Source organism: Oxyura jamaicensis, chromosome 5, assembly GCF_011077185.1.
Source record: "Oxyura jamaicensis isolate SHBP4307 breed ruddy duck chromosome 5, BPBGC_Ojam_1.0, whole genome shotgun sequence".
Lineage (NCBI taxonomy): Eukaryota > Metazoa > Chordata > Aves > Anseriformes > Anatidae > Oxyura > Oxyura jamaicensis.
In genome coordinates, this window is record NC_048897.1 from 49036970 (window position 1) to 49048548 (window position 11579).

General features: G+C 54.5%; 3 protein-coding genes across 7 annotated transcripts; 2 read left to right on the forward strand and 1 right to left on the reverse strand.

Moving 5' to 3' along the window:
* Positions 1-302: 302 nt before the first annotated feature.
* JKAMP (JNK1/MAPK8 associated membrane protein) lies at positions 303-4619 on the reverse strand. 2 transcript variants are annotated; one of them, XM_035328582.1, is made up of 7 exons: positions 4536-4619; positions 4322-4413; positions 4024-4205; positions 2981-3187; positions 2246-2427; positions 1487-1563; positions 303-1194 (listed from the first exon to the last, which is right to left on the reverse strand). In XM_035328582.1, the coding sequence occupies exons 1-7, from the start codon at positions 4546-4548 to the stop codon at positions 976-978; spliced, it is 972 nt and encodes a 323-aa protein (XP_035184473.1). In that variant the 5' UTR covers positions 4549-4619; the 3' UTR covers positions 303-975. The 2 variants fall into 2 exon arrangements, with proteins under 2 accessions (XP_035184473.1, XP_035184474.1); XM_035328583.1 differs by having other exon boundaries at positions 4051-4205; positions 4536-4615.
* Positions 4620-4819: 200 nt separating this feature from the next.
* On the forward strand, positions 4820-7170 carry L3HYPDH (trans-L-3-hydroxyproline dehydratase). Of its 4 annotated transcripts, none has more exons than XM_035328889.1 (5): positions 4820-5399; positions 5621-5790; positions 5883-6005; positions 6193-6330; positions 6710-7170. In XM_035328889.1, exons 1-5 carry the CDS (start codon positions 4823-4825, stop codon positions 6833-6835), a joined length of 1134 nt encoding a protein of 377 aa, XP_035184780.1. In that variant the 5' UTR covers positions 4820-4822; the 3' UTR covers positions 6836-7170. The 4 variants fall into 4 exon arrangements, with proteins under 4 accessions (XP_035184780.1, XP_035184781.1, XP_035184782.1 ...); XM_035328890.1 differs by having other exon boundaries at positions 4820-5396; XM_035328891.1 differs by having other exon boundaries at positions 4820-5381.
* A 1707-nt stretch (positions 7171-8877) lies between these two features.
* GPR135 (G protein-coupled receptor 135) lies at positions 8878-11579 on the forward strand. Its single transcript, XM_035329011.1, has one exon. It carries the CDS (start codon positions 8881-8883, stop codon positions 10192-10194), a length of 1314 nt encoding a protein of 437 aa, XP_035184902.1. The 5' UTR covers positions 8878-8880; the 3' UTR covers positions 10195-11579.

Here is an 11579-nt window from a genome sequence, read left to right on the forward strand (position 1 = left end):
CTGCCTCTTCTGGGCAATAAGCATTTTGTGATTAATATACTGTGTATGTGCTGCGGGTGTCTTCCCATACAACATACATAGACAATAAACAGGCATGAAGCATTCTCATAAGGGGAAGTTAAGATGTCTCTCATAAAAGATGTGGAGAAAGGAAGGCTCCATCCATTTGTACTCAGCATGGCTCACAGACTTACCTGCAGCAAGTGCTTTGCTGACAACAGGTATAAACTACTAGGGAAAGAAAATCTTTAATCTGATCCTAGATGGGAACTTATAGTCAGGATTTAAGAAAATGGCTCTAGTGGGAGAAATGCTACTGCTTAATCATTTCCAGGAGCAGGTCTCCACACCTGAACCAGTACACAGAGCACAAACTATCAAGAACTTCACAATGCATTTTGTCTCCTTTCTCCTAGAAGCCAAAATAAAGCACAGTGAATAAATAAGGAGATCCTTCCATCAAAAAACATCTTGAGCACAATTCTAGTGCTTATCTTCAGCTATCTGAAAGTCTCTTTTCCCTCATCGAAGGTAGAAGCTAGAATGCATGATGAAAAAAAACAAGTGCTATTTTTCATTTAAGCTCTGCTGTTTGATGTTCAAGTGCTCTATTTTTTATCTGAGCTCTGTTTGTTTCATTGAAAATCTACTGAAAAATAAACTATTGTTTTATTTAAACACCACCTAAAATATTGTAATAGAAAATATACAAGCAAAACACTGTACCGGAATGTGTCAGAAGCTTTTTATGCAAATTCACAGCAATAAATACAGCCATTCCCTTTGATCTATACTAGATGTTTGTGAAGAATACAAAGTGCAGCTTTTCAGTATTATACAGTCTCAGAAATGTTTCACCCAGCAGTCTCGTACACAAATGGCTGCTTCTAAAGCAGAGGTTTTCAAATGCATACCAAGCACGAAACTTGCTTACTCCAGGTCGTTGCAGGACAGCACTGTTGGCACAGTATCCTTTTAATGTCCATTTCCACCCTCTGAGAGTATGCGTGATGGCTCCGTGTACTTGGCTGTCAGCACGTAGAAGAGGGCAGGCGCAGGGACGAGGGCAAGCAGCGGGAGGTCCTGCTCGAGCTTGTCCAGTTTGGAAATGGAGATGATTCCATAGGCATGGAGCAGCCAGTGGCTGACGAGGACAACCAGCCTTTTCTTCCTGACAAGAAGGTCCTTGAAAGACTGGCAAAATAAACACAATGTTCTGTTAGCACGCTGTACCTGATGTTTAAGACATGTTATAGGTAGTGCACAGAGACACTTAAATCGCCTCCGGGATTTAAGCCTTTCCAGCATGTAGCACCATTTCTCAGTACACCACAAGAGGGAAGTCTCACAGGAGCTTCCTCCAGCTAAGAGGAAGTCATAGAGATGCTTAAATAGATAAAACACTGCTGAGAAAACGCAAGAGAGCAGTCTCTGCTCATTCAAGTATTTTGTTACGAGTTTCGGTACAGAAAACATGTTCACCTACCTCCACTTCAGAAGCAGACATGTACACAGCCAACGTAACCAAAGACAACACCAGTATGATGTATGGAAAGGCGTAATCTAAAGGCAAACAAACACATTACCAGGAAAAATGCATCATTATACATTCAGGGGAGACTGGAGGACACTTAAGCTACTACAGCCCACCTACTGTCAAACATGTAAGCAGTAAGGCTCAGCCAAACCAAATTATTCAGTGCTTCCACCTTAGGTTCCCAAATTCAACTTCTGTCAAATGAGACACCATTATTTCCTGATGGAGGTCCTTTTTCAGTCATTTAAGTACAGTAAGATAATGGGAAAAGCGGTCAGGCTGCACGGGGACTTGGTGACACCTGTCCCCCTCCACATGACAAGCATGTTAGAAGCTAGATCAAAGATCAGCTGAGCTCCCCAAACTTACACTTAAATTAACTTCCAAAATCAGATGTACTCTACCTTAGCAGAAAGTGGAATTAACTCCTGAATTTACTTCCTCTCATACCCAGCTCTGTGCCTTTTTGGGAAAGGGGCAGCCTCCAGCAGCACAAGCAAAGACAAGGCAGTGCTGCTCGGGAGCCTGGTTAGGACAGAGCTACTGACCAGCCCCCTCTTCAGCTCAGGCTCCTCACAACCTGCAGAAACCTTAAACAAAATCCTCATTCACGAAGCAAGAAGCGCCACATCCCTTCTCTCCCTCCCACAGTTACATTGTTACTGCGTTTATAGGTACGTTTATTAGCGTTATTAGGACAGAACTCACAGAGCAGGCCTCCTCCAACCGCCTGGAGCACCGTGAGGACAGGGAAGAAGTAAAGTGCTGCGTAAATGCTTTTAAATCGATCGGACTTTCCTAAGCCACAGGCAATTTTCTTCACCAGCAGAGGTCGGAGTAGCATCATTAGCACAAGGCAGAAGGCGTAATATATGAACACGATGGTGTACCTGCAATAACAGAGACATTCTTTAAAACATGCAGTTTGCTCGTCCGACAGGCTCAACTCAGAATCGGGAAATTTGGAGGGTCAACTCTACAGAATTTACAACCAAAGGATGTGACAGGAGGGGGACACAGAGACCCACAACGATGGACTGACTTTGCTAGGGGAAATCATCAAGATGCAGCAAACAGGAAAAAAATAAGTCTTATGCTTCGTAGCTGAATGCCTTAGACTGTGTCACCTTCTTTGGTGGCAAGAAGGAACAGAGCACAAAATGCTCTCTGAAATACTTATTTGTTGAGCTTCCCTGCTGCATGTTGGGGATGCAGCAAGAGGAAAACACAGGGAAAGACTGGATTCACGAAGTCATTAGGTGTTGGTAAGCGGTGCACACAAAAACCAGCTCAGTGCATGAAAAGAATTCAGGAGTTTTGATACGCATTGGTCCAAGTTGGGTACGTGGAAGCAATTTCTGCTGCTTCGAGAAGAGGTGTGGGCAGAAACAAACACGTAGAGAAGGAAGAAGTGGCTCTGAGGACAGAAGTATTTCCACTCACAGGGGATAGACGGCTTCGTGGGTGCAGTGCACTGTGGTGATGTAATCGGGGCTCGGATTGTAGAGCATTGTGTACCAGTCCGAAAGCTTCTTCACCTTGCAGGATCGGATGTGCAGGGAGCCTACAGGGTTGCTGACGAGCAGCGTAACAATCGCCGCAACGCTGCACTCGAACAAGGCGGTGATGTGCTGCAGCAGCGCGCTGGAGCTGCGGAAGGAGAGGAATTTACTTCTGTTTTATACCATTGAAGTAAATCTAAAGGCTGAGTGAAAAGTGTAGGCGTGTACTAGACAGAACCTTCTGCAGGGCTGTGACTCACTGTGACCAAGGACGGGACAAATAATAATAACATTCTGCTTGAGTAAAAAAAAACAGCAGCACGGCATGAGCCTCCTGTCAGGTGAGGGGTATAAACACTCATGGTGCTGCAGTCTCAAAGAAAGCAAGAGTGAAAACAAGACGCCACGCATCCCAGCAGGGATAACACCGTGACATACAACTCGGACAAAGTTTACAAAGCTGAAAGTCATTGGTAAAGATTACACATATCCAGGCATTAAACTCTCTCAGGCACTTGTTTTCAGGGTTTAGTATGCTTTAAAAACATTTTAAAAACTACAGTCAAGCTCCTAATGGCCATATGCGGCTGTGATTTTAAATCCATTCTTACAGAATTTTCCTGGAGCACCCCACTGAAGTAAAGGTACATCAGCAACGATGTCAGGACCAAAACTTGCCATACACATTCCTGAAGAGAAAAGTCAGAAGCATTTTGGTTCTGGGACGCTGCAGGTGGCGGGTCAGTCCCACGGGAGAGGGGGTGACACAAGTCATTGCTCTGGCCTGCCTCTGGGAAACCTGATGTGGGATTCTCTGTGGGCAGAGATGGGCAGGAAGGGCCAAGGTGACTGCTGTAAATAAAAACCTCAACCAACTGACCAGAGATTCTGTGCTGCTGCATCAACTCAGCCAACAGGCACGCTGTGGGACAGCTCAGTATCTCAGACCATGCTCACAGTTACTGGATTTCCTTTTTAAAACGCCTTTTTTTGGAAGAGGGGGATACTAACCTCTTTTTTCCTGAATACCACTCAATAAAGAACCAGTGCAGGACCAAGGGGAGCATGGCCATGAAGCCGAGGTACAGCCAGTCGTAGCGGTCGGGAGACCCTACGCATTCCCGGCAGATTTTGTTCTCGTCGGTCCGCTGGCCCCTGGGGCACACCTGCAGGAAGCACACACAGCACGGGGGTCACGGGGGGAGCCGAGCCGCGAGGCGCTACAACCGCTGGGGCCGGCTGAGAGAACAAAGAGCAGCGACCCGGGAGCCCCCGCACCTACCCCGCAGTCCCCGTAGGTCTCCACGGAGCCGTTGACGGCCAGGACAGTGCGGCCGCAGTACAGCCCCAGGCAGGCGGGGTGGATGGCGACGGCTGCGGGGAGAGCACGGGCGTTACCGTACGGTACGGTACATTTCGTTAAGTTACGTTACAGCACGTTACAACCCAGCCCTTCCCCTCACGGCCCATCCCCGCCCGCGCAGCCCCGACCCTACCGGAGCGGATCATCCCGGTATCCTAGCAACGAGCCCCTTCCGCCTACGTCACTTCCCCTTCCGCCGCGGCGCCGAGCCCCGCCCACCCACGGCGTGCCGCACCCGTTGGGGCGGTGACGCAACCAGTGGGCGTGGCTACGGGCAGCGGGGAGTGATACCCACCAGGTGGGCGTGGCCACAACCATATGGGCGTGGCTACGGTGCAGTGGGCGGGATCTCTGGCCCGGTGGGCGTGGTCTGCCTTCCGGTGGGCGTGGCCACCGCCGTTTCCCGCGCTGCCAGCGCTGATGGCGGCCGCCCCGGGTGCCGGTGCTGGCGGTGACAGCGCCGAGGCGGGCAGGGCCCCCCGGCTGCCGCCCCGCTCGCTGCCGGCCCCGCCGCTGCACACCGTGGAGATGCACACGGGCGGCGAGCCGCTGCGCGTCATCCCGCGCCTGGAGGCGGCCGAGGCGGCGGTGGCGGCATCGGGGCTGTCGCTGCTGGCGCTGCGGCGGCACATGGCGGCTGCGCACGACCACGTGCGGCGGGTGCTGATGCACGAGCCCCGAGGGCACCGCGGCATGTACGGGGCGCTGGTGGTGCGCGGCGGGGTGGCCGTCGGCGATGCCGACCTGGCCGCTCTGTTCCTGCACGGTGCCGGGTACAGCGCCATGTGCGGCCACGCCGTGCTGGCCCTCGGGCGCTTCGCCCTCGACTACGGGCTGGTGGCCGCCCCGTGCTGCCCCGAGACCGCCGTGCGCCTGCGCTGCCCCTGCGGGGTTGTCACTGCCTTCGTGCCATGGGATGGTCGCCGCAGCGGCAACCCCGTCCGCTTCCACAGCGTGCCCGCCTTTGCTGCTGCCACCGGTGGGGCTCGAGATGGTGGTATTGGTGTTCGGGGGGCTGGGGTGCTGGGTGAATCCTTCCCCAGTTCTGATGTCTCCCAGAGGTGGGATGAGGCCACCAGAGGTGGCATACAGTGCCACTTTTGGGTCATCCCTTTTTTCGCTGGACATGCTTATGGAGCACGGCCAGGTGCCCTCAGCCCATGAGGCCACTGCTCAGCACCGTGCCCCCTCCTCACCATCCTCCTTTTCTCTGCGCAGATGTGCCCATCGATGTCCCCGGTCATGGGAAGGTGGTGGTTGACATCGGCTACGGCGGCACTTTCTACGCCTTTCTCAGTGCCGAGCAGCTGGGCCTCGACGTTTGCTCCTCAAAGACCAGAGACCTTGTCAGCGCTGCGAGCGCGGTGACGGAAGCGGTGAAGAAGCAGGTACGGCACAGCGCTACGGTGCGGCTCTGCTGCGCCTGCTGCTGATTACCAACTGCTGCACGTGGTCACAAACCTCTCTGTGGCATTCCCAGTTCCAGCTTCATCACCCTGAGAGCGAAGACCTGGCTTTCCTCTACGGCACCATACTGACGGACGGGAAGGATGCCTTCAGCGAGGAGCCCACCACCAACATCTGTGTGTTTGCGGATGAACAGGTACGGGAATGGGCTGTTCTCAGGTGCTCCAGGCACCACCTTTTTCCCTTTGTGCCCCAAACCTGCATATTTTGTCCTTCTGTTTGTGATATATCCTGATTTTTTACAACCCCCTGGGCTAGGGGGACTTCCCCCTAAGCACTGTATAAAGGTGAGAGAAGCAGGGCTGGTTCATCTTCTCTTGTAGGTTGACCGATGCCCGACGGGTTCAGGGGTGACAGCTCGCATCGCCCTGCAGTACCACAAGGGGCTCATCCAGCTGAACCAGAGCAGAACCTTTCGGAGCAGTACCACGGGGTCCTTGTTCACGGGGAAGGCAGTGAAGGCAAGTGCTTTGTGCTGGAGTTTCCCCCTGGCTTGAGGACTGCTGGGAAGGTGCTGTTGCTGTGGCTCAGTGGAGGGGCAGAAAAGCCTTTCTGTGCCTGGATGGGAAAGAGGGAGATGCCTGGGGCTCTTGCTTTGACACAAGCAAGGATTTTTATTAGGGAAGGATGTAACGGTAAGACCTTGTTGTGTGGCATGGCTTCACTGCAAATCCTCAGCCACCAAAAAAGGCCCGGGTGAGAAGTATCTGTGATGCTGATGTAGATAAACCCACGTGGTTTATCCTCTGTGTCAGCTGAGGGTGGATTCCTCCTCTTCCCGTCCCCTCTTCCCTGCTCCAAGTGAGCGTGAGGGACGTCCTGACCCTAACCCCTCTGCAGGAAGCCAAGTTTGGGGACTACAACGCTGTTGTAGTGGAAGTCTCAGGAGAGGCCTTTTACACTGGTACGGCCACCTTCACAATGGAAGAGGAGGACCCGCTTAAGTACGGCTTCTTCTTCAAGTGACCCGAGCCTCTCGGTGATGGTGCTGCGCTTCTCCTGCCTGCACATTTCTGTTCTGCTTCTCCCCACGGCTCGCTGCAGCGTGCCAGAGCAACGGGACCATCCTTCGGTTGCACAACAGTGCCTGCTGTGTTTTGAGATATCAGGTCGTGCTTCTCTGCTCTGACTATTGGTGGAGGTCCACGGCTGCTCTGGGAAGCCACAATCTTTTTTTCTTAATAATTTGTCACAGAAAATGCAACTGATATTTGGAGAGCTCTCTTCGAATTTACGTGCCTTCTCTGCTTCTGTAAATTACTAATTTCTAAGCCAGATTCCTATTAAATGCCAGCTGGAAACACTGCCTTTCCCCTCTTGTTCTTGCTCCTGGAGCTCATTTCCAGGACTTTCCCAAGCGTGTCACTGCTGGTAGGACTGCCTGTCCCTCCCCAGTGCCTCTCGTTCAGGCAGCAGCGCTGCTCTGCCATGTGCCCCAGCATCCCCAGTCCTGGATCCCTTTATCCCTGCCCTGGTTTCATCCCTTCCAGAGCCCTCCTGTTTCCCAGGTCTGGCCCCGAATGTGTGCTCAGGATTCCCAGCCAGCTGCGTGCTGTGTCCTTGTCACACTGCTTCCTAATCCCTGCCCTCTTGCTCGTCTCGGACCACGGTCTGCCAACACCATGTGGTTAACTTTCAACGGGAGTAGCCGGATTCAAAGGTTGGAGCCATTTTGACCTTTGATTGCAAATTTATTTACTTGTGATTCTGTCTGAGCCCGGGGGCAGCTTGCCCAGCGGAGTGCGGCCAGGGCTGGCGCCGAGCCCTGCGAGGGATGGCTGCGGTGAACAAACCAGGCAGAGCCCGGGCTGCGGGCAGGCTGTCGTGGTGGCAGAAATGGAGCTTCAAGCCGCTCGGGGCCTGTAATTTCCTTTGTGTCTCTGGACAAAATGGTGTTTGTTTATTGGAGATGCTCATGGGAATTTGCCTCATTAAATTCTTCTGAAATTGAGAACGATTATCTCCAGGTAGCTCGTGCAGCAAGTCGGGCTGGAGAGCTTGGGAAAGGTTAGCATGGGGAGGACTGAGGGGAATTTCTTCTGTCAGTCAAATTGAAAATTACAGCTTTGGAAAGGGAAGAAGCAGAAATCCACAAGTTTGGAGAGCAGCTGTGCTGCCAACATGCTTCTTCAAGGCTGGCATTTGGGACTTTTGCTCCCAGCTTTGCTTCTGATTTCCTGCAGAAGTTACCCTGCCCTGATGTGCAGCCTCGGGTGTGGGTGGGCAGCAGAGATGAGCACATCGGCTGTGCTTGCAGGAACAACTGGGGAAGAGGAGGCTCAGGGCAGGCCTCACTGCTCCCTGCAGCTGCCTGAAAGGAAGGTGTGGGGAGCTGGGGGTTGGCCTCTTCTCACAGGTAACCAGTGATAGGACCAGAGGGAATGGCCTCCAGTTGTGCTGGGGAGGTTCGGGTTGGAAATGAGGAGACATTTCTTCTCAGAAAGAGCAGTCAGGCGTTGGGACGGGTTGCCCAGGGAGGTGGTGGAGTCACCGTCCCTGGGGGTGTTCAAGGGAAGGTTGGACGTGGTGCTTGGGGACATGGTTTAGTGGTGACATTGGTGGTAGGGGGGTGGTTGGATCAGATGATCCTGGAGGGCTTTTCCAACCTTAATGATTCTCAGATTCTAAAAGACACCAGCCTGTTTATAGCTTGTGGAAACCTCCTTTGGGATCTATCCCTGTGCTTGCGCTCCAGCTGGGTCCTGCAGCCCAGTGCATGTCGGAAGCACTTAGCCATTAACCTGCTGCCTCCATTACCCTTCCCGTCCCCAAAAAACATTCCCCAGAGGGGGGACGGGGCCGCGCTGCCCGTGAGGGGAGCAGGCTGAGGCCCGGTCCTTGTGAGGGGGCGCGGGGCCGTGAAGGGAGCAGGGCCATGACGGGAGCGGGGCCGCGAGGTGATCGGGGCCTTGAGGGACCCTCTCCCCGCAGCTCCGCGGCCATGGGGCCGCCGCTGCCCCCGCCCCCGGTGCAGCGGGGCGGGCCGGTCCGGGCGGGTTCCCCGGGCAACGATGGGCGGCCGGGAGGACGTCAGCGGCTGGCGGCGGCGGGCGGGCATGGAGCCGGCGGCGGCGGCCGCGCCGGGCAACCTCTCCCGAAGCGGCGGCAACGAGAGCGGGGCGGCGGGGGCGGCCGCCTCCGGGGCGGGGTGGTCGGCGGCGGCGCTGGCCTCGCAGGCGCTGGCTCTGCTGCTCATCTTCGCCCTCTCGGCGCTGGGCAACGGGGCGGTGGTGCTGGTGATCGCCCGGCACCGGCAGCTCCGCACGGTGACCAACGCCTTCGTGCTGTCGCTGTCGCTGTCCGAGCTGCTGGGAGCCCTCCTCTGCCTGCCCCTGGCTTTCCTCAGCCTGCTCAGCCGCCCGCCCGGCGCTTGGCTCTTCGGGCAGCGCCTCTGCTTGGCCAGCGCCGCGCTGCACGCCGGGCTGGGCATCGCCGCCACGCTCACCATGGCCCTGCTCTCCTTCGACCGCTACTGCGCCATCGTCCGCCAGCCCCGACACAAGATGGGCCGCCGCCGCGCCGCCCAGCTCCTGGCCGCCGTCTGGCTGGCAGCCCTGGCTCTGGCTGGGCCCTGGTACGGGCTGGCGGGCGAGGGGCATCGTGAGGCACGGCCCGGGGCGTACCGCTGCGTCTACGTGCTGCCCTGGGGCTCCTCGCGGCTGGGGCCGCCCTACGGAGCAGCCCTCATCGTGCTGTGCTACCTCCTGCCCTTCGCCCTCATGTGCTTCTGCCACTACAACATCTGCCGGGCCGTGCGGCTGGCCGAGAGCCGCGTGCGGCCCCTCACCACCTATGGGCACCTGCTGCGCGCCTACGGGGAGATGCGCACGGCCACCACCGTCCTCATCATGATCGTCTCCATCATCTGCTGCTGGGGGCCCTACTGCATCCTGGGGCTGGCCGCCGCTGCCGGCCGCCTGCCCTTCTCGCCCACCATGGACGCTGTGGCCAGCGGGATGGCCTGGGCCAACGGGGCCATCAACCCCCTCATCTACGCCGCCCGCAACCCCAACATCTCCGTGCTGCTGCGGCGCAGCCGCGAGGGTGGCTACAGGACTAGGAACAACGTGGCCGCCTACCTCTCGGCCCCGGGCCGCCGGCCAGAGCCTCGCAGCCGGGCTGACCGCGTGCGGGAGCGCTACGTCAACCGGCACAGCGGGCCCCCGGGCAGCGCCCCATCCTCCTCCAGCCCAGCGAGCGGGGGAGAGGTGGCCATGTGGGCCTGCAAGAACCCAGCCGTCCTCTTCTGTCGGGATGGGCAGCCGGACACCGTCTCCGAGGCCACCATGCAGGCCAAAGCGGACACCGTGGACACCAGCCTCTGACAGGGTTGGGGTCCAGGATTGGAGGCGTTGGGCCCCATGGCCGTTTCCCTGAGGAAGCAGCGGGAGCCCCAGCACTTGCAGCACTTTGCAGCCAGGCTACCAGGAAAGCGGCGAGACAGGACTGTGGGAGACATAGTGGGATTTCTTCTCTCTTCTCGGTTGTGCGAGCTCTGGTTTGGAGATGCAGTCTGCAAGCAGCGAGAGATCCCAGGGAAAGGGTGTGCCCTTTCCATTTCAGCAGGCCTGATGCACTGGTGATAGCTGCTGTGCCAAGCCATCACAAGAGTTTGGCTGCAAGAACAAAGCAGCGATTGCTCCAGTCCTGCAGAAAGCGCCAAACTGAAGCTGAGGAGCAGACACACAAACACAGCCCGAACCGACGACTGACTGTGTGAGCTGTTTGTTAAGTGCCAAAAGAGCAATTGAAAGCTGCACGCTGGCAGCTGGAAGACACTCTGAAAACACCACACTGTGAAAACGGCATCATGGCAGGAAAATGTTGCTTTAACTCATTATATGTGGAAGTGCAGAAAGTCACAGAATGTTGGACAGGCTAAAAAGTGATCTATTATGATGATATTTTCTTATACTCCCAAGCATAACAAAACAGTAATTGTTGTGACAGACGTCTACGGAGAAGGAAGATGTGTGATACTGGGAGGGAGGGAAAGGAAGATTAAACTTGTCAGCACTTCAGCAGCCTTTTCTTTTTCTTTACAGGTACAGTCAGCTTAAAATACTATGAATGTGAGAAATGAGAGCTCTTCAGAACTGAGGAAAAGGGTGTGGGTGTAGACTTTGGTATCACTGAGCTTGTGCACAAGGTGTACGCTTTCTTTTTGAGCTCATCAGAAGTGTCTCACATCTCTAACAGTTTAACCGTGTTTAGAGGAGCCATGCAAGAGAGGTGAGTATCCAAAGGAGAGGTAAAGCAATGCCACGTGTTCTTTGTGTGCTTAAGCATGTGAAAATGTGTTTATGCAGAGAACAGATATCATTGTACCGATGGCAGCAATCTGACTCTGGAATGTAATATTTAAAAACCAGCTCTGACATTGAAACAAAATGAAAATTACACCAGACAGGAAATGGAAGTGCAATTGCACAGCATAAATTCGTATGAATTTATCTGTATAATTTCTTTTTGCCCACAGGCTCAGAGGCCTAGAGCCTTAAATTAGTATTTTGAATCAGAACCTAAGATTGTCCTTCTTTATCTTTGCTGGGGTTAAATGTGAAAGACGGGCAGTGTTTTTCTTGTACTGTCTTTAAAAATACGTTACTGTTTTACCAGCTTTTTCAACTGTTTGTGACTCAAGTTAACATACTACCCTTATTTTGCAACTGAGACAAGAAATAAATTGTCTTCTATGCAGGAGATTAAA

Coding starts and splice junctions, on each gene's coding strand:
- GPR135 (XM_035329011.1), top strand. CDS start 8,881: ATGGGCGGCCGGGAGGACGTCAGCGGCTGGCGGCGGCGGGCGGGCATG.
- JKAMP (XM_035328582.1), bottom strand. Junction 3,188..4,023: donor TCCCCCTCTTCCAAAAAAAG/GCGTTTTAAAAA, acceptor CTCCTTCCGCAG/CTCCAGCGCGCTGCTGCAGC. Junction 1,195..1,486: donor TGTCTGCTTCTGAAGTGGAG/GTAGGTGAACAT, acceptor TTATTTTGCCAG/TCTTTCAAGGACCTTCTTGT.
- L3HYPDH (XM_035328889.1), top strand. CDS start 4,823: ATGGCGGCCGCCCCGGGTGCCGGTGCTGGCGGTGACAGCGCCGAGGCG. Junction 5,400..5,620: donor CGGTGGGGCTCGAGATGGTG/GTATTGGTGTTC, acceptor TTCTCTGCGCAG/ATGTGCCCATCGATGTCCCC. Junction 6,331..6,709: donor TCACGGGGAAGGCAGTGAAG/GCAAGTGCTTTG, acceptor ACCCCTCTGCAG/GAAGCCAAGTTTGGGGACTA.